The 21,466-nt window shown below is 43.3% G+C and overlaps 2 protein-coding genes across 2 annotated transcripts in view; both read left to right on the forward strand.

Moving 5' to 3' along the window:
* LOC118367291 (eukaryotic translation initiation factor 3 subunit E) overlaps positions 1-10,344 on the forward strand; it is a 44,629-nt gene extending 34,285 nt beyond the window's left edge. Inside the window, exons 10-13 of the mRNA XM_035750609.2 lie at positions 2,979-3,088; positions 8,248-8,350; positions 8,880-9,014; positions 10,144-10,344. Of these exons, the coding sequence (XP_035606502.2) occupies positions 2,979-3,088; positions 8,248-8,350; positions 8,880-9,014; positions 10,144-10,179 (384 nt within the window). The 3' untranslated portion in view covers positions 10,180-10,344. The remainder of the gene's footprint in view (positions 1-2,978; positions 3,089-8,247; positions 8,351-8,879; positions 9,015-10,143) is intronic.
* A 2,450-nt stretch (positions 10,345-12,794) lies between these two features.
* rspo2 (R-spondin 2) overlaps positions 12,795-21,466 on the forward strand; it is a 77,960-nt gene continuing 69,288 nt past the window's right edge. Inside the window, exons 1-2 of the mRNA XM_035749143.2 lie at positions 12,795-13,311; positions 13,607-13,905. Of these exons, the coding sequence (XP_035605036.1) occupies positions 13,806-13,905 (100 nt within the window). The 5' untranslated portion in view covers positions 12,795-13,311; positions 13,607-13,805. The remainder of the gene's footprint in view (positions 13,312-13,606; positions 13,906-21,466) is intronic.

Genomic DNA, 21,466 nt, shown 5'->3' on the forward strand with positions numbered 1-21,466 from the left:
CAGTATCAGCCGGGCCGTGACTGGGAGACCCATGAGGTGGTGCACAATTGGCCCAGCATTGTTTGGCTAGGGTTTGGCCCGGCCGGATTGTCCTTGTCCAATCGCGTCCTGGCCCATTCTTGTGGCGGACAGGGCGCCTGCAAGATGACATGGTTGCCAGCTTGAAAGCGTTTCCCCCTACACATTGGTGCGGCTGGGTCAAGCGAGAAGTTTGTCAAGAAGCACTGTGGCTTTGCAGGGTCGTGTTTTGGAGGACGCATGGCTCTCGACCTTCGTCTGTAGGGGAGTTGCAGTTATGGGACAAGACTAACTACCAGTTGGGGTTAAAAAAAAAAACGGTCCAAACTTTCCCCGTGGCACACTTTCTGGCTGGCCCATGAATTGCCTTCATTGTTTTCCTTACAAATAATAATAATTTGGACATGTGCATTCTTATCATAGTGCCTTATTTTCTGTATATCGTGTTGTCGTTTCTTCTAGCATACTGTTTTGTATGGAGTCTAATGTGTTTCCTGTTTTGTTCACATTTTTCATCTACTGGTGACAAATCATGCATTCCGTTTCTTGCGGAACACATTTTCCCAGTCGGAGAGACTGTTTTATATTTGACATCAAAGTATTTAGCTGCTGTTAGCTAGCTGACACGCATCTCATTTCCAAGCCATATTACATTTCTCCCTTGTGCTCACCAGAGATATGGTACAGTTTTAAAGAAGTCTAACTGTTAGGTTGAACTTTTAGGGTTTTTTTTGTCAGTGAAATCTGTTATTTAGACTGGTTTATGGGGCGGCAGGTAGCCTTGTGGTAAGAGCGTTGGGCCATTAATCAAAAGGTTGCTAGATCGAATCCCTGAGCTGACAATGTAAAAATGTGTTCTTCTGCCCCTGAAGAAGGCAATTAACCCATTGTTCTTAGGTCATCATTGTAAATAAGAATTTCTTAACTGACTTGCCTAGTTAAATAATGCTAAAAAAAACATTGGAATGAGTTTGGCTCTGGATGTGATGTTTGGATTATTAAGTTCGCGTTTATCTTAAGAATTTCTTTAAATTGCCTAGTTAAATAAAATATATATATTTTACAATGAAGGTCAAATTGAGGAATAAGGTTGAAGACCTTTGTTTTTGCACCGATGGGAAATAATGTTTAGATGCTTTTCAGACTATGCTCTTTAGGCGTTTGTTGCATCATCTGTTCAGTTGCTACTGTCTCAATCACGTTTTTGCCGTGGTTCGCTGCAGGGACCTCAACAATTATCACATATGATCTTACACGCCAAAGGGTTAATCGGAGCGCGCTCTGTCGAGGTGGGTGGTTGTGCAACAGTTAAGCTGCTGCACCTTAAGTGCATTAAGTTTGTGTGATGGGTCTGCAAACATGGGTCTGCAAACATTTTCACAAAATGGCCTCATTTGAAAGCAATAAAGGCAAGGGGATTTTGCAGACACACTCCACGAAAAAGAACCTCATTCAATTTTGTGTAGTGATGGTTGAGAGGTAGAAAGATATTCCATTGGGGATGGGCTTTTGCCTTGATCAGCATGTGTAATGCATCAGTTTGGAGTCATTGAGGAGTGAACAAAAGGGTTACATTTACTCTGGGTGATAACCAACTATTTACTGATTGCTGTAAATGTCAGATATCGTTGTTTTCCAACTTCCATGTCTTCACTGCAACCTTCAACAGTGAGTAGAAATTGATTTGAAAGGAAGTGGGAAATCCAGTCTGATTTGAATGCACCCCCTGTCATGTAAGTAAGCACCTGTGTTTTTCTCCTTGCGGTTTTTTTCTTCTTCGCCCCAGCCGGAATCGCTGTCAGATGTTGGCAACTTTTGGGGGAAAGCCTACCTCCAAGTTTAGCTCATCAGATTGTGCATGAAAGGCCACTTCTAGCCCTTTCAAAATGTGTTTGAGGATCTTGGGCTGAATCCCAGATGACACTGATTAGGGCACTTAGATGTTCAAAGTTTATCATGCCTAGATAAGCGTTGTCACAGCTGAAATGTGGTGTTGCCTGATAGCGCCATGTAATTGGGTTTTCTTCAAGCAGAAATGGAGGGTGAAAACCGCTCTGAGCATGCAAAGGGTTGTGAGTTCTTCGAACTTATGAAAACTGAGGTCTGTGACGTGAACCTAGTACTCGAGAGTTGGAACGCTGTAATAACCACAAAGGAATGTAAGCCTTTTTGACCCAACGTTTGCGTACACAATGGGGTTGTGAACACTTAAAAGTATTTTACGGCTGCATAAACATTTCAATTTTGCTGTAGCCCATCTGTCAGTGTAGCTCGCCCATGTGTTCTAATGCTGGGCAGAGGGTGTTCTTGCCCCTATGGTGGCTGTAGAACCCCTGAGAGTGTGGTGGCGTGTAAATTGGTTTCTCCCGCACTGCACAATTGACCCTGCACAGATGAACAGGGATAAGTCACAGCCACTGTGGTCAGTGGCTGGCTCCATTCTTGTCTCCCGTTTCATGTGGAGGCAGCTGAATTAAAAGATTTGTGGTCGATTTTGGAGCACCCCGAGTGGCCTGGGAGTGCTTTTTTTGCAGATGGGGGGTTTTCTCCTTTTGAGGCGTTTGCCAAAGTAAATCGCTTGGTAACTTAAATGTGGTTAGAGCAAGACCCCATCCCCCTTTACTCTGCATGTATGAAGAAAAATATAAATAATCCTTCTGTTCTATTTTAATTTGACAGTGAATTGGGTTTTCCCACAATTTAATCGGGGCCTCAATCCCAAATAAGGACTGCAAGGGGGAAACCTGTTACTGCTGCACTTTTATGGCTCTCCAGGGCCACTCAGTCAGAATCCAATCTTGATTGCCCTAATGAGTTTACTAAAAAGCCTAACATTCATTTAGCTGTTTTACTTTCATTTAACCCTGCAGTGGTCTTTTATAGAAATGCATACACCGAGGCAAATACTCGCTACAATATTTGTATTACTGCTAACTTTTATTTCCCTCCATCTCTTCCAGGTGCTTGTGAATGACTTCTTCCTGGTGGCTTGCCTGGAGGACTTCATTGAGAATGCCCGTCTGTTCATCTTTGAGACTTTCTGCAGGATCCACCAGTGCATCAGCATCAGGTGAGACCAGGGAGTGATGTAAAGCACCAGTTGGGGAACTGACAGGAAGGACTTTGCAAGAGATCTGTCTTTGCTAGACTGTTGTTCGCCATCGCTGTCCAAATGCTAAGATGTGCTTCATGTACTACAGTGGGCAGACTAGCTAAAGTACACAGGAAGGTCATGAAAGTCTGTCACCAGCCAATGAGCTTGCTAAGCAGACCAGCTGCAGGAAGAGGGTGGATATGTGCAGTGAATACAGGAATGCCCCCCCCCATAGATAAGCGTTTATAGCCCCTTTCCCCAGTCAAATACACTCACATCTCCACATACACATTTTAGGGATTTAGGCAATATGAGCTTTAACTGCTTCCTGGTTGTTCTGCTCACTAAACCTTTAAAGACCACCTCCGTGAGAGACCAAACCAGGGACAGGTTTCTCTCGGGGAGAGGTCAGGGTTTAGATGGGCTTTGACGGCTTTAGATTTTGCCAGCTGCTGATGCGATTGAGAGAGGAACATTGTAGCTCCACTTCTGAGTCGTCCTGGGTCAAGCTGACTAGTGTTCAGAGGGTTCTGAAGTTCTCTTTCTTTCCCAAGCCTAGTTACACCCACTACAATAAATGTACCTTAGACAGTCACCAAAACAATACATTTAGTCAAAGCGAATTATGGTGAGCATTAGGGGAGGGAGATGGTAATGGTCCACAATTAAGGATTTGGCTGCCCCTTGTGCATCAATTCTTGAAAATAACAAATGTATAGCTATACAGATTAGGTGCATCTAGGGCCCAGTCTACCATTTAGTTGTCATCTTACTGTGGACTTCGCTCACTCTTCACTCTAGGCTGATATACTACTTTAGTTTTACCTCACAGCTTTCAGTGTACACTGAACATTTGCACGTGTGGAAATGTATTTAGCAAGACAGTTACTCTACTAAGGCAAAAATTGTTATACTACAACTTTGAATGGAATATTTAGAATATGCTGTCATGGACATTGAATGGAAAGGGTGAATGAATTATAACTTTTGACAGAGAAATTATTGCACTGCCTGTTATACAGAGCTGTGGAGGTCTGTAGTCAAGGTTGAACCATGGAACACGATAGGGCTCTGTCGAAATCTCCAGTTGCAGATTGTCTGGAATTGATTAGGACTCCCGGCTCTTTTTTTTGGCAGACTTGCTGCAATTGGATACATTTACTTGTTAAAGACCACAAAGGTTAGTGGTAACAGTAGGAAGTAGAATTGTGATGTTTCTAAATTTTTGTCCTGTGTTTGTACGTCTTTTGTGAGCTGAGATTGTAAAGGAAAGGTTAAACAGAGCGGTCCTCGGCAGTGTCAGGGATTTCCGTGTTTATTTAAAGCCGTTGCGATGACGATGGACAGAACACGTAGTTTATTTTTTGACAAACGCTCAAATTCCATGTCATTAGTCTGCTACCCAGAAGCCCTCTGCATCCAAGCATGGGCTCAAATGAATCTGATCCCCGTTTTTAATGAGGACATTTTTACAGCTGTTGGCTATGAACGTTTCACAGATATTTAGCTTGCTTTTTTCCCCCACAACTTGGGACGAAAGTAGACTAGAAGTGCGGGTAATTGAGTTACTTTATGCAGAAAGGCTCATGTAAAAAAGGAAGCTGTGAAAATGTGACCCCACGACTTGAGGTTCTGCTCCATAATTGCGTCCACATATCCTCTTGTCTAGACTTGGGTATGTTTTTACAATTTTGATTTCATTTTCTGGATTCAGAAACTTAAATATTACCATATTTGACTTTCTTTGAATGTTGATAGCCAGTCATATTTCTAACATTGACCTCCGATGGTACACGGTCCAGTGACTTTGTCAGTACGTACATAAGACCGAGCCGGTCAGCCGACACTGAAATGTGGCACATAGAACGGTAGTGGACATCTTTTCCCATCACTCAAAATGTTTTCCTAACACTTAAGTACTCTGATAGTTGGAATAGTATTGTTGTGTACTTGCATGTAAAATGGAATATCTTTCCACTTCACAATAGTCATTAGAAAAACCACGCGGTCATTTTCCGTTTTCCCGAACAATCTATTTTACACCAAGAAGCCGAAAGCGGGAGTTGTTCCAAATGGCTTGGAATCTCTTAATGCTATCATATGGTAGTGTTTAACAATGCACTCGTCTGAGCCCAGCCACTTTTAGAAGTGCCCCCTTCTTATGGGAGTTTTCCCTCTAACAGTCATCCTGACCTACCTCCCTGAGTGTGAGGGTGGTTGAGACTCACAGGAGTCGTCGCCCCCCCCCAGCCTGAAATTGAGTGCTGAGAAGCCAGTAAGGGGTTGAAATGAAAGCCCCCCCCCCCCTCAAGGAACAGGGCTATGGCTGTGTAAAACAAAACCAGTGAAGGTGAGGTGTTCTAGTTGGCTTAAGGGCCAAGAGATATGTCAATAGTTTCGTTTTTAGGTCTAGCCCCCCCCCCCATTTTCTGAAGTTCTATAAGGAAGATAAACCAGAGTCCTTTGTAAAATATGATCCATGAATGTGCTTCCACAGGAAAGCATTGCCAGATTTCCTGTAATGAATTAGAGTAGGTTGTTATCACTGAAGTCGCCCTGGGTGCATGCAGGGGCTGCCCTGGGACTTTTGGGGCACTGTGTGTTACTGTGGTATGCTGGGGAGATCACATTCTGCAGGGGGTTAGGGCTGAGGTGAACTCGCCATGAGGAAACTGGGTCATGTTTGTTTTGATCTCTGATCTGAGTTTGGTTTGACTGACATGTGCCCTCCACTTGATGGAATCACCAAACAAGCACACTCTGCGTACCCCTCTGCGGCAGTCACATCTCTTGGGTTACATTTGGAAACTGAACCGTGTTTATAGACCTACACCAGTCATTTTGCCAAAACTGGTGCGACCTGTGTCTCCTGTTAGTGTTGATTGTGTCACTCATGGATGGCAGACACATGTTAGCCATCATGACCTAAACGCACGTGAATGGACAACTGACCCCCCATGCTTGTCAGGTAATTCATAATGAGCCGTAAGTGCAATTTTGTTTTCCGCAGCATTTTGCCGTAATTTAGTCATTTGGGTGTGAGTGACAGGTTGGTCGTACCCCTTACCACTCCTCCAGCCCGTGGGGATTCAATGTTAATCAATTCTTAACTGGTGTTTTTCTCTTCTGGTATCCACCTACAACACTGTGCTGTGGTGAAAGTGGTGATGGATCATCATGCTCTTGTTACTTGGAATCCCCTGAGGCACTGCCTCTTTATGCTGAGGTAATGCTGTTTATTATTTGTTTTTTTGGGGGGGTTTGAGTCCCTTCCAGACACTGATGTAATGTCAACCCCCTCTGTATGTAGTTTTGCTGCTACTTTCAAAAAAGATGCCAAGCTGGGTCAGAGCAGCGAGAATGTGTTTTTGCTGTCGGGCTTTGAGGTAAGGCAAACATTATCCCAAATGAGGTTATTTCCAAATGGGAATTTACGAGAGAGAAAGTCTTAAAGAAGTCAGCGTTTGGGAAGTGACTGAAACAGTCCTGCTGGTATTGGCAAGAGGTGGTTTGGGGTGGCCAGGGTCTGGCATACTCGCAGGTCTGTCTCTCCGATCTCCGTGGGGGGGAGAACTTGATTAATGGAGCAGGAAATTGTAATGAGTGGGGTGCACTTTTCATACAGTCGTCATAACCCCACGGTCCACACGCACACTAGTATCTGTTGTTGAACGTGTGTATTAATGAGGTTCGTTCAAAGGTGTGTGTTAGTTGACTGGGCTGTGGGATGAGAAGGAACTAGTTATACTACTTGTGGAAGAGATGGGTATATTTATATGCCCCTACTATGAAATGGAGGACCAGCAGGAAATGTGGGGCAGGCTGGACGGAGTGGGTCTAGATGGTGGTAGTAGTACCAAGGGGGTTTAGTTATTTTCAAAGCCGCAATGGAGGCCTGCTGCACTGGAAAAGGCTTTGGATCAAAGGTGGCCAGGCGCCCACCACCTCCCTCTCTCCCTCTGTGACACATTCATGTCCCACAGCTCTATCAAAGAGCTCCACGGCAGCAACCTGGCTTGCATTTGGGGACAGTAGCAGGTCCCGCTCTGTCACGGCAGGATCTGGGCCCGGTGGGGTGAACCTAAGTGTGTCCAGGAGAGGACATCAAAGAGTGAAGTGGCTGGCTGGGGAGAGAACGGGATTCCCACTTACTCCTCTAATTGTGTTGCCAGGGGAGTCATGAAATATTCTGTTCTAGTTCATGTTAGATCATTTGCGTGTGTTCCCCTGATCTGGTTTCTTTGACATGTCATTTGTATTTTACTCTTGACCTTTTTAGCCTAATAATGTGTATGCCTTGGTAATTTATTAGCATTGTCCTGTTAACTCTCTTACAGTCAATGCAGCCCATTCATCATATTTAGTAGTGTAGCAAATGTAGAGGTACGGCATCAGACCTCCACTGAAAAGGATTGTCATATACGCGAAGTGTACCAAACATTAGGAACACCTTCCTAATATATGCTTGCACTCCCCTTTGCCCTTAAGAACAGCCTCAATTCATCAGGGCATGGAGTCCACTAGGTGTCAAGTGTTCCACAGGGATGCTGGCCCATGTTGACTGTTTCCCACAGTTGGTTGGATTTCCTTTTGGATGGTGGACATGTCTTGATGTTCACGGGAAACTGTTGAGCGTGAAACCCAGCAGTGTTGCAGTACGTGAAGTACTCAATCCGGTGCACCTGCTACCATTTTTTTTAAAAATATTGTTTTAAAATATAGATTAATATTTAACACGTCTCGATCTACACTGAGTTGAAGTGGATTTGACAAGTGTCTTCAATAAGAGATCATAGCTTTCACCTGGTCAGCCTGACAATGAAAGAGCATGTTATGTACACTGATCTTGGCTTTTTTGATGTGTGGTCTTTTCTGTTTCAATTTGTTAGAGGCTATACCCAACTTTGGTCCCCCGAAGGGTCAAATATTGTCCAGAAATGACCTCATTTGACAGAGCCTTCCCACACCCCAGTTGATTAATGTGGTGTGTGTATGAACTATATAGACAACACTCAGGCCACATTTTTCTTTAAACAATTAGCAACTTCACATCTGTACCTCCTATTTAATCGGAGAACACGTGTATTGTTCCACTTGCCTTCTAAAAATCCTGTTTCTCCTCTGCTCCTCCTCAGCATGCTGGCAGACAAGCTGAACATGACCCCCGAGGAGGCGGAGAGATGGATTGTCAACCTTATCCGCAACGCCAGGCTGGATGCCAAGATAGACTCCAAACTGGTAAGACTGACGCCCTGTCTGTCTGCCTCAACAATCAATGACCTCTGCTCCCACGCAATTGATTAGTCAGTTGTTTTTTTGTTTTTTTTACTCCTTCATAATCGGGGAGCTTATTCTCCGGTGTACCTCTAGATGCAATATAAGTGCATAACTGTAGAATGACTGAGACGAGAATAACAAGGCATGGGATGGGCCATTATCATAATAGGAGGGTATACAACACAGTACGAAGTAAGCAACCACAATACCTTACCCTTTAAGTCCTTGTTCTCCTCTGTACAGCTCCACATTGGGTCTTGCATGTTTTGGCGTACCCATCACGGCACCGAGTTCTCTGTAATCAGCAAATCATACCCTAGCCACCCTGCCTGGAATGACATAGAATTACCTAGATGTGCACTGAAATTTACATAAATGTGTCCTGAGAGGCTGGCGGTTGGCGTGTCTGTGAGACCAGATGTGATTGGCTCTCCCCGCTGTGTGATTAGGCCTAACTGTGCGCCCCTCGCCCTGTCCTGTTCTTATCCAGGGTCACGTGGTGATGGGGAACAACGCTGTGTCGCCGTACCAGCAGGTGATTGAGAAGACAAAGAGCCTGTCCTTCAGGAGCCAGATGCTGGCCATGAACATCGAGAAGAAGATGGCCCACGCCAGCAGGAACGAGGTAAGCGAGTTGTCACCACAACCCACCCTCCCATCCCTTGTCAAAGACTAGACTACCTATTCCCTTTTCCAACTGACTGTCTCTTATGTGGGTGGACACAGTTCAAAGCCCTCTCGAAATGATCAGCTCAGAGTGAACAGGGCTAGAAGAATGTCGACGAACCAGCTTCAACAAAATGCTCCACTTGACATGGAATCAGCCAGTAAGAGCAGGTTTTAACAGAGCTAGCAGGCACTTTCATCATCCCATTGATCTTTATAGGCCTAATGACAAGGTAGATGTCAATGCCGCCGTAAAACAGGGCCTGTGCCCTGTGACTCAGCTACCACTGCGCAAATAAGGTTGATTCTCACACTAGCCTCAAACTACGGAGTTCCCTGCACTTAGTACAGGTCCCCACAGATGTTTGGCTTGGGGTCCAAATTTGTTTTTGATCTTGACCATGTATGAGTAGTATGTAAGACTAATCCACAAAGGTAATCCTCAATGATCACACACATCCCTGAGCCCCACCCTCTCCCCATGCCAGCAGTACTCCTTGAAGTTAGGGAGAGAAGGACACGTCTGTAAAAACCAAAATCAAACGGATTCTTAAACTTTCAAAAGAGTCAGCCCACCGCCTCCAGGACCCCCTCAGATGAGTTATTATAAACGTGTGTCTAATCACAACGGGGCCAAGTGTGCTTATAAATGTCCCCTTTTAACTGTCCAGTTCTGAGTAGGTATCTTTTGATGTTTTCAGTTACCACCTCTCTTGTTTGAATATCTGCAGGAAGAGAGCTGCTATAACTTTGTTTAGTAAAAGCAGAGACCCTCGTTAAGGAATTTCTCTAATTAGATAAGAGGCTGCAAACAAGTGTCATTACATCCTCAGGGCTACAAATCACTTCTAATACATTTACTGCCTGCCATCTGGGTGGGCTGTTGGGGGTCTGTTACGCATGCCTATACATACGGGCGGATACACACTTGCTCACATTTGATGTCAACTTCTAGTGTTCGACTACATACACTCATGGGGATTTCTGTTTCTAATTCATCACAGAATTCATTAAAGCCCAGAAATAAAATACTGTATGTCTGTCAGTCAACTGGTAGTCTAACCTCTCCTCCCTTTTTCCCCCCCTAGACACCCAACTGGGCAGGTCAAGAGACTGGCTTTTAGCAAGACACCACCGAGAATATTTGTATTCCTGTTCCTACACAGCATTCCCATCCAGCAACAACATCCTGTTTTTTCTGCTTGTCTCAAGGAGCAGAGGATTTATTTATTTTTTTTGCTCTTGGTTCAAGTCATCAGTGATTCAATAAAACAGATGTGCAAAAACCATTTTCACCAATGATCGCTTTATTTCTGGACATTACAGATGGTGGTTGAGGCTTAAGTGGTTAGACTTTTTTTGCATTGGTAATACTTGGAAGTTTTAATGTGTGAATTAAGTCACTGAGTGGGACAGTTAATACTGTTTTAGGTGATGCGGCTCATGTATGCACTGTAATGATGAATGAGTGTTTAGGCTATTGGGTTTCATGGTGTTTTAGTGGCCCGGTTCACCATGGCAGTCACACAGCAGGGGAAGTGGGAGGAGGGGGAGCAGACAGAGGTGATGTACAGTTAATAGTGGTCATATTCTCTGCCAGTCATCTTTCCCTCCAAGGACATGAGGGACTCGTAAACCTCCATTAGCCAGACTAATCAGTGTAATGTGCCTCTTGCGCGCGCTCCCCCCCTTTCTCTCACCAAATCTTACTTCAGCTTCTGTCTTTCTCACGTAACTTTCTTTCCCTTTACCTCTCAACTTGACCTTGTTCTAAAAGGGGAGATGGTTTCAGGTAGGTGACTATTCTTGTGAGTGACTAGTGGTGCTTTGGTAGACAAACTTTCATGGGCTGCTACGTCTCTGGGGAGCAAAGAGGTGCTTTCAGCTTCCATTGGCACTCGGGGCTCGGAGCCAGACGATTCAAACACTGACGTCACCTTGGACCAGGCCAGCGGGGAGGATAAAGTGATTGGTTTGCCGGTCCTTTGCCATGACGCATCATGAAAATAAAAGTTCTCCTAGCCCTTAATTATCATTCACCTTACCAGTGCACTCTCCTGTATTGTTTTAGTAGGTTGTCCAGACCAATACCAGACTTGCAGCAAACAGCCCTTTGACCACAATGTCTGTCATTGCACTCGAATAAAGAAATAAACAGTCAGGCAAAAGGTCACTATCGGTTTTGGCTGGGAAACTTCCATGGTTCTGTTTTTACATATTGTCCAAGGTTTTCCCCCCACAAAAGGTTTGCAAGCGGTCCCAGTGATGAAATGGAAGACTTACATTGTCTTTTTATTGCTTGAGGTTAGAACGCTTGTCTTGTAGAAAACCAGTTTGACAAAATGTGTAAAAATGTAATGGAAGGTCTCTGGTTTTCTGTGGAATGGTATTCCTATATGATGTTGCTCCTCTTTCCATGATCTACAATCATTTTTAATCATGCTCTTCCATAGCTATATTTGAATGTTTTCACTACAAAGCCTATGGGTAGTGATTTTAACATTTGTTACAAAAATGTTTTTTTATTTTTTATATAGGGTGTCTAACTATCTATATATAGCTATATCTAGATAGATATAGCTATAGTGTGTGTCCCCGTTTTCTTTTTGACAAGTCGGACTGAATTGACCTCTGGCTTTTCAAAAAGAAAACAACATCCAAGGTTTAGATGTGTGCTTTATATACAAGGACTACGTTTGGAGCGTACCATATGCATTACACCAATCTGTAACCACTGGGCCTCAGTCATTTCCTAAAACTCTACCTCCTGTTTATTTTGAGTAGAATATTGCTTCCCAATTGGGGGCAGACAGTTGTGTTCTGATAAGTGCCCGACACACACTAATTTCCTAAAATAAATAAAAGATTAAGTGCCACACCTAGTGGTCAAAGGGGGTACAGCACTTACAGCCTATTTCTATCAGAACTGGAGGTGAATGCTATGATGGACCTAGGTGGGTATCAGAATCTCAAGTAGGGCTTAACCTAGGGTTTTTCTGGTCTTTTTTTCAGGACCGGTAGGCCTATTCTCTGGTAATCACTTGACTTACCTTTCAGTTAGTTTTGAGGTCATGCAAGTATGTCTAGTTTTGTGTCGGTTGATTAGTTTGATTGTTTAACTGTTAAAGTTACCAACTTTATATAACATCCATTTGTGGGAGTAAATAGTTGTACAATCACATTACATTATCCTAGAGTAAGGCCTTTGCATCTTTGATGTTGCATGCATTCTTGTTCCTTGAGAGCAAATTACAAGAATGATGGCAACGATGAAGGTAAAACGTTGATGTTGATGGTTATGATCATTGTCTTACCAATTTATCCATTAAAATTCGACCAAAGCCATACAACTATGTTTTCTTTGAAATCCTAAAATGAGTAACTTGCACTGCAATTCACTAGCTTTTCGAGACATGAATAGGCCTATTTGTCATGTAGTGGAAATAACAGTTTAACCATGCAGGTACTAGAAGACCACTTCGTTGGTGAAATGTGAATAATTTGGACGACCAAACAATCTCCGTTTCCAAACCCCATAGAACCCCTTTTTTTTACATTTTAAACGTAAAGTACCGTAATATTTGTTTTTATAATTTTGAATTTGAGAGTCTTTCGGTCATTCAACGTCCAAACTAGGGGTTGATAGCCTTCAACAATACCCCACTCTAACGTCACGAGTTGTGCGTAATTTCACGCGAGAATCAAAACGGCTGCGATTGAGTTGATTCATGCACTAGGACCCTGGGGGAGCCTCGGTGTAGCGTGAGGACCTAGGCTGCTAAATAGCATGTGTCATCTTCATTATCTAAAATAATAAGAAAAAACACTTCACTCTGGTCAAGGGGCTTCTAATTCTGAGCAGCCCCAAAGATCTAGACATCTCCACGTGACAGGAGCAGCTATATGAGAAAGCAGCCCAAGCATCAGGACCAGTAGTAACCTACCACTTCACCATCTGCTCGAAGCGCAAATGCAGACAATCTAGAGGAGAATCTACTGGCTTCACATCCTTTGCTTTTAAAAACCCCAACGATAAACGGGACGTCCGAATGGTGTAGACAAGTTGGAGTGAAAAAGGACACGCTCTCCGCGGGGAAATAGGTATTACCGGAATAAAACTCGCGTGCGTCTCAAGGAGAAGGGAGATCACTCGGACCTCTGTTCTCTTCAGAATAACTTTTCATACAAGAGGTGATGCTGTATGCTCCAGACCCGCTGTGGCTTTCTGAAGTGGATTTAGACTGTCACATATGCAGGTATGTTTCATATTGTGTGCACTGTAAAACACAGCTTATTGAGCTCATTATATTGGAAGGTTATTGCTTGTTTTTAGAGGCGTTAGAATTAATTTCATGCCAAGCTCTTTTTTTGTCGAAAATGGAGAGAAAATTAACACGTGTGTCAGAAAAGAAATGTTTCATGTTTGCAGTGTATTTAAATACAGTAGGCTTCGCCTCAAACTCTTTAGATCAAGTATTTTTCCCATGTTTGGATAGATGTGGATATCGTCACGTGTGTTATCACAATAACCCATATCTTTTTTTTTTACAGCACGCAAAGGGACACTTGTGAATGAAGGAACGGTTATCTTCATAAAATGATATTATCCCGCGGTGAGATACTATGTTGTCGCTGCTCGTTTAATGTGTGACAAATTGGAATCATTCAAGAAACTGGAGGAAGCGAACCAGATAATTCATCCCAAACACCATTGGCACTTCTTATTCGAGTCGGAACACCAGCCGTCCAGATGCAGTTTCGACTTTTCTCATTGACTTTAATCGTGTTGAACTGTATGGAGTACAGCAACTGTCAAACGCAGTCAAATCGCTGGAGGAGGAACAAAAGAGGTACGTGAAAAAAATCGTCCATCTCTGCATATAGCATCAATGACAATGTGACAGTTGAAAGCGAGAAGTTTTGGATAGTTTCTGAGACAGCAACATTAGAAAAAGAAACATCGACATGGTCGGAAAGATAATATTGAACATTCTGAGACCGAGTTTAATCAACATTTGTTGTCATTGTATATCCGGTTCTGCTTATGATGTCATCATAAACATGATTAGATAATTACCGTGCCAATGTTTTCAAACAAAACTCGTTGGCACGTCTCCTACACACTGACACTATCATCGCCCTGAGCACGGTATATTGATCAGTGACCGTCCAGCATCCTGTAGACTAGGGCTAGGCTATTTGAGGTGATGCATATCTGGTAAATGCGCTCGTGAGTTCCTGGACTCTGCTATTGTCACCCGACTGCTGGTATAAGATTAAAAGCGCAGTGAAAAAATGTATTCGATCCACCTAATATATCCATCCCGCCAAAAACGAAAAGTCCCACAGCGATGTAAAGCAGTAGCCGAGTCTGTCCAGACTGTGGGTATGTTTTACGAGGCAACTGTTCGGAACTTCATGAGTTCAACGTGGAAACTATTTTTCTAAATTGGAACAAATTGTTGAGACTTCACCACTCAAACACATTGTTAGTTGTATTACTAGATTACAGGTCATTCATGAAGCTCAGTTTTGGGGACATTTTGGCAAATGCGCAAAATGTGCGTCTTGGACACATAACCGTTATGGTTTTCCAACCATAAAATGCCTGCTAAGATTTGTGATATTATCTGCTTCATATTTCTTACATAGTTGCTGTTGGTGAGTCGTTTGGTCAAATAGCCTAGTTTACCCCAAATTGCTTCGGGCTCTCTGTGCTCTTACCTGTCCGACTGTCCGTGCCAACAAAGAGAGGTCTGTGTCTTTAATTAAATGTGGTACTGCTTAGTAGGCTACAGCGACGAGACGGTAAAACGCTGGTAGTGCGGCTCTGTCTATCTATTGTGGAGCGCAGCGGCTTAGGGGGGCGTATTGTGGGAGTTTTAATGAATAGATGCGGAACCCCCTTCCCTTGTCATATGAATTCGACCTCTCCAACCTCCTAAGCTGGTTTTAATTGATCTCATAACCGCAGAGTTATCTTTGAACAGTTGGTACATGCATAACAATCGCCTCTGGGGATTTAGCCCATTGGTAAAAACAGCAATGTGGAATGAATGAACAGACTGTGACCATCAGTGCGTCTGCTGTTAGCAGCACCCCTCTGGATCTGTGACATAAGCAAGGTGGTGGCAAGGGAGAGAGGGAACACTGCTTAATCTGAAGTGCATGTGCTATTCCTTATTGGTCCCATGGTAGCCTGGTTATAGCACCAATACCCTAAACAGAACATGTTAGGTCTATACAGTGTGGTGTCGAGTACAGTAGGATGGTCCTCTTCTCAATGCAAGTCAATGTAAAGTCAATGTAAGGCAATCACAGATTGAATCATATGCAAGGGGGAACCTCCACTTCTGGCTGCAAGCCTTCCACTGCCCATCTGCAAATAATCAAGCAATCACTGTGGGGTACTTGCACAGACACACTTTTCTCTGCTCCTCTATTTTTCTCTTAGGATTGGGGTGATCTCAGATGCGCTGTAATATAATGTTCTTAAATGGGATCAAACGTTTTGGCACAGAGTGGAACTGGTTAAGTTTGAGATGTTATAGGGAGAGAGGCAAATTGATACTGGCATAGATGTGTGTGTGTGTGTTTGTCTGTGTTTGCTGTTGATAGAAGTGGTTGAAATGCTTTTGGCTAACAGGCTATAGAGGTGTGTGTGTGTGTGTGTGTGTGTGTGTGTGTGTGTGTGTGTGTGTGTGTGTGTGTGTGTGTGTGTGTGTGTGTGTGTGTGTGTGTGTGTGTGTGTGTGTGTGTGTGTGTGTCAGAGAGAGAGAGAGGGGTGGAGGCTGGAGGTGGGGATGAGAGCAAAATGTTAGCTCTTACATTTGACCCTCTGAACATCTCAAACTAGATGCCCCAGCCCTCAGCAATGTATGGCTTTTGTACAGATTGTTTTTTGAGGGAAGGTGGAGGATTGGTTCCTGTTGTTTTGGATTGGAATGGTCCTACTGAGGCCAAAAGCGACATTTAGCAGACACTGGAGAGAAGAATGTGAGAGAGAGATCACTGTTCAATATGCTCTGAGAGGGCTGAATATTTGTGCCTTGCCCTCAAGGTTCACCATGACAGCTCTGGAACACAGCAGTAACGTAGTGAGGTTTCCAAATCAGTCTGGAGTCTTGAGTCCCAGACACATTTTAAAAACTGAATATGGAATTGGTCACGTTAAGCTCCCCAGGCATATATATTTTATGCGTATAGAAAAATATCCTGTGTGTAGGTGAACAAATGTCTTTACCTTTCAGGCTGAAATAAATGTAAAATAAATTGGCTGAAATAAGTAGTAGAGCCTTTGCCGTTGACATACAGTATGCAATTGGATTAGCTTGGGAAGTGTATGGGAAGGAGATGGGTGTATAGTAAGAGGATGCAGGGCTGTTCTAGTCAGCAACAGTCTGTGTTCAAAGGCAAACTGTGAGTCAGGCTAAGGCTAAATGAAGGGAATCTGTGGTGTAAATGGTTTGATCATGTCTTGCAAGCAGCTCCCATAATCTACTACATGACTCAATCCCCTGTTACACTGTAGTTGTTGTTCTTTCTCTTCATATAAAACCAATGATTTTACACCTCCTTACTCCCACACTCCGCCCACTAAAAAAGAGGAAATCATGCCAATGAAACCTGCTATGATATCATTGCTAGACTCAAGGATATTGGTTTTCATTTTTATTCTCTGGCTAATGATGCCACCTGCTGACTACATAAAAACAGACTCAAGTACCAATGTTGCCTGGAGGAAGAGATGCACCATGGGTCAGGGGAGTTTGTAAATCCACTCCTAGGACATGGCTATAGTAGTGAACGACTCTACAGCACTGAAGAAAACATGTACCCTTAGTGTTCTGTAATCACTCCAAGGTGAATTTAGATTTTGTAGGTCAGCTGTTTCAAAAGATCATAGAAATGATACGGTTTTGAATGTCCCCACAATCTGATTTTTTTTTTTTTACAGTAATAAAAGAATCCGAATCAGATTCGTTCAAATAATAATCTTCAGCTATTTTTCCAACGTTGCCTGAGGAAGAGTCTAGTAGTCAAAGTGCGTTTTCCAGTTGTGCGTCCAGTTGTGATGTACAATGCTGACTGCTCTGTAGTATTTTGCAAATGCATTCTGTTAATAGTTTACTAAAGTTATTTGCAACGTACTGGCCGCCTACTCTTCTTCTTTCTCAAAATGATATGAAACAGATTTTGAGATGAAGATACTCAAAGATGTACTCCAGGATCTTAAGCAGAACAAATTCGTAATGTATCATTCATACCAATTGCAAAAAAAAATATTATAATAATATTTGCAGGGCGTAACAGGTTCGAATCCCCAAGTCGACTATGTGAAAATCTGTCGATGTGCCCTTAAGCAAGGCACTTAAGCCTAATTGCTCCTGTAAATCGCTCTGGATTTAGCATCTGCTAAATGACTAAAATGAGAATGTAAAATGTACATCTTTTGATGACATCGTACACAGAAAACGGCACTACTTTCAAAACTACTGGCTGAAATTATACAAAACTTATAGATTGCATCTCTAAGTAACTTTGTAACCACTAACTGATAATAAATTATCTTGATTGTGTCAAAGTCTACTTGAATATGGAGTTTGGGCTTATTTGAGGAAACGGACTCAATTGATGTGAGATAAGATGAAACACAGTGATTATGCATCTGATGGAAAAAGTTATGTAGAACATCCCGGAATCAGATGTGTTCAGATGTGTTAGTACGGTACCTGCTGAAGTTGTATTCATTAGTCACCAAGCATCAGATGTGTTAGTACGGTACCTGCTGAAGTTGTATTCATTAGTCACCAAGCATCAGATGTGTTAGTACGGTACCTGCTGAAGTTGTATTCATTAGTCACCAAGCATCAGATGTGTTAGTACGGTACCTGCTGAAGTTGTATTCATTAGTCACCAAGCATCAGATGTGTTAGTACGGTACCTGCTGAAGTTGTATTCATTAGTCACATCAGATGTGTTAGTACACCAGATTCATTAGTCACCAAGCATCAGATGTGTTAGTACGGTACCTGCTGAAGTTGTATTCATTAGTCACCAAGCATCAGATGTGTTAGTACGGTACCTGCACCAAGCATCAGAAGTTGTATTCACCAGTCACCAAGCATCAGATGTGTTAGTACCTGGTTGTACCTCACCAAGCATCAGATGTGTTAGTACGTTGTATTCACTCAGTCAGATGTGTTAGTACGGTACCTGCCAAGCATCAGATGATGTGTTAGTACGGTACCTGCTGAAGTTGTATTCATTAGTCACATCAAGCACCTGCTGAGATGTCACCAAGCATTGTGTTAGTACGGTACCTGCTGAAGTTGCATTAGTCACCAAGCATCAGATGTGTATTGCTGAAGTTGTAGTCACCAGTCACCAAGCATCAGATGTGTTAGTACTGGTACCTGCTGACGTTGTATTCACTAGTCACCAAGCATCAGATGTGTTAGTACGGTACCTGCTGAAGTTGTATTCATTAGTCACCAAGCACCAGATGTGTTAGTACGGTACCTGTTGTATTCACCAGAAGTTGTATTCTTAGTCACCAGTTGTATTCATTGTAGTCACCAAGCATCAGATGTGTTAGTACGGTACCTGCTGAAGTTGTATTCATTAGTCACCAAGCATGTGTTAGATACCTGCTGAAGTTGTATTCATTAGTCACCAAGCATCAGATGTGTTAGTACGGTACCTGCTGAAGTTGTATTCATTAGTCACCAAGCATCAGATGTGTTAGTACGGTACCTGCTGAAGTTGTATTCACTAGTCACCAAGCAGAAGGAAACAAACTGAAACAGCGAGGGACTACCAATAAGAGACACTCATTTTTGTTTCCCCGTTTCCTGTTGCTTGTAGTATGAACACACACATTCAAAGGGGGAGGACAGTCAAGAGCACCTCTTTGACATGGCAGTACAGTGTGGGTAATACTTAGAAGGATATGCCTTACATTTACGTTTTAGTCATTTAGCAGACACTCATTCAGAGCTACTTACAGGAGCAATTAGGTTTAAGTGCCTTGCTCAAGGGCACATCAGCAGATTTTTCACCTAGCCGGGTACTGGCCCAACGCTCTTAATCGCTAGACTACCTGCCATCCTGAAAGCACTCAGACCGCACTTGCTAATACTCTGAATTTTCTGTGAGAGAAATGGATACAAATAGCATGACTGTAAGTCAATTTGGGTAAAAGCGTCTGCTAAACGGCATATATTAATAGTTTATGACTATCTATTAAATAGCTTATTGTCCCTCTTATTGTTTGGTGGACATGAAGCCATTTTAAACTGACTGTGATTGAGTGAGTGAGAGAGATGTGAAGGAGTGAGTCAGAAGGTTTGCAATGAATGTAAGATGATTTGGAGAGAATTAATGTGTGTTTGAGTGATTACCCACCCCCACCCCCCCAGGGAATGCTCCACGGGGCCTCTCTTAAACCAGCTTTGCCACTCTGCCTTTGGAAAAAGTGAAAAGGGGCCTGCAGATGGCATGTCTTTTAACAAGTCTTTCTCACATAATGCCACTCTAATCCACGGGATGGGTGCCCTGTATCCTGCGTTCTTTTTTTATTCCACAGCAGCAGTGCGTTTCTCCAGGCTGGTTATGAAGGAGCCCTGTGCGTTGAGTCAGCGCGCCAAGCGGCACATGGAACGATTACTTTACGCAAACGCTGAAAAGCGATCCGAGGTTCGTGGTGTGGAATAGCAATGTCGTCCATCCTCCCAAGTTCTGCTCCTTGCCGAGGGGGCTTTTTAAAGATGAGAGGGAGTGGAGGGACGGGGACGGGAGAGAACATATTTAAGCAGATCAGCTGGATGTGGCTGAATGTGAGCTGCATCACCTGAGAGGGATTTACTGCTCGCCAAGTCCTGACCTGAGCCCCGGCTGCAGCGTCTAAGAGGAACCGTGTTCCCTTTCTCTTTCCAGGCCCCATCAGCCAAGCCGTTAATGTGAGTGTGTGTGTGTGGATATGTTTGTGCGTGCGTGTCTGTGTGCGTGCAAGTCTTTATGCAGGTGTGTTTTTGCGTCTGGACAGTTTTGTGGAAAATCATGGCAGATCATTTTCAGCTGCATTGACAAATAAATTCAGTCACAAAAACAAAATCTGTGAACGACAGTACCTGTTGCGGCGTGGTCAGTCTGGTGGGACCCACTAACCCAAGCATGTCCAGTCTGTCTGTCTGTAATGTAGCAGAACTACTAGGTCTCAGTCACAGCCGTATCAAGTGAAGCCAGTGAAAGGGTTCTCAGTCCTCAGTGCACCGATGCCATGCTACTCTGGTGGAAATTCCCCCTGAGGTAAAAAAACAAAACAAAAAAACAACAACACAGGTGTCATGAACTTGTAGTGAGGCTCGGAGAGATTCCTCAGGACCCACGTGATAAGCTGAGGGTTATCTGTTTCTGTTTTGTCTTCATTATCTCTCACCAGAAAAAAAGAAAAAAATCTGTTCACCCTCTGTCTATTCACCCTCTGCCTAGCCCCCTTCACCCGATAAACTCAATTCGCCCTAATTAATTTAAATTGGCACCAACACGTAGCTTTCTGATTCGATGGCGTTTGCAGTAGGTTCGCAAACTAGAGGGTTTAGTTTTTTTTCCCCGTTTTCTCTCTTTTTTTTTCCCCCTGTGCGCTGTTTCGTGTCTGGAGCAAAGACTGAGGAGGATCCATTTCACACAGAGGAGAAGGCTGGCTTTGTAACGCTTCTACACGTTTCCATTTATCACGTCACTGCAGAGAAACAGTCGCTGTGTGTAGATTCGGTCCCTGTTTTTTCTTTTTCTCAGGGCAATGCACAAGGGGGGATCTTCTCTTCCACCCTCAATCATTGTCATCAGAGGATTCCATTATGTTGGCAACGCTAAATGCCAAACAGATGTTTTTCTTTCCGGCTACATTTTACCACACTGTAAAAGTTCATTTTCGGAAATGTGAAATAAAATGGACTTATTATATAAATCTTATAATACACTCCATATTTCCCAGTGGTGATTGGAAACTCCAGAGCAGCAGACAAAAGGTCCAGTGTCCCTTTCGAGTGCGAGGGGAAATGTTGCAGCCCTCACCTATGTTATTCCCTCAATAGCGCGCCTGCCTACAGCAATTACACCTTAATATGTTTTTGCATAAAGCTACTAAATATGGCCAGCCAGTTTGGTTCGATACTCTTGAGTTTATTAGGCCATAAAAGTCATAATGTGGGGATCGTTTCTAAGTGGCGGGCATAAAACAACAACACAAAAGAAGCATTTAAGCACAGAAGCGAGTGGTGCGAGGGCTTCAGAGGTAGGAGAGCGGACCAGAGACAGAGAGAGGGAGGCCCTCGTTTAACGAACCTCTCACTATACTCATGTGAAGAACAACACTCAAGCATTTACTCAGAACAGTGTATTGACAAT

The sequence above is a fragment of the Oncorhynchus keta genome, chromosome 34 (genome assembly GCF_023373465.1).
Source record: "Oncorhynchus keta strain PuntledgeMale-10-30-2019 chromosome 34, Oket_V2, whole genome shotgun sequence".
Taxonomy (NCBI): domain Eukaryota; kingdom Metazoa; phylum Chordata; class Actinopteri; order Salmoniformes; family Salmonidae; genus Oncorhynchus; species Oncorhynchus keta.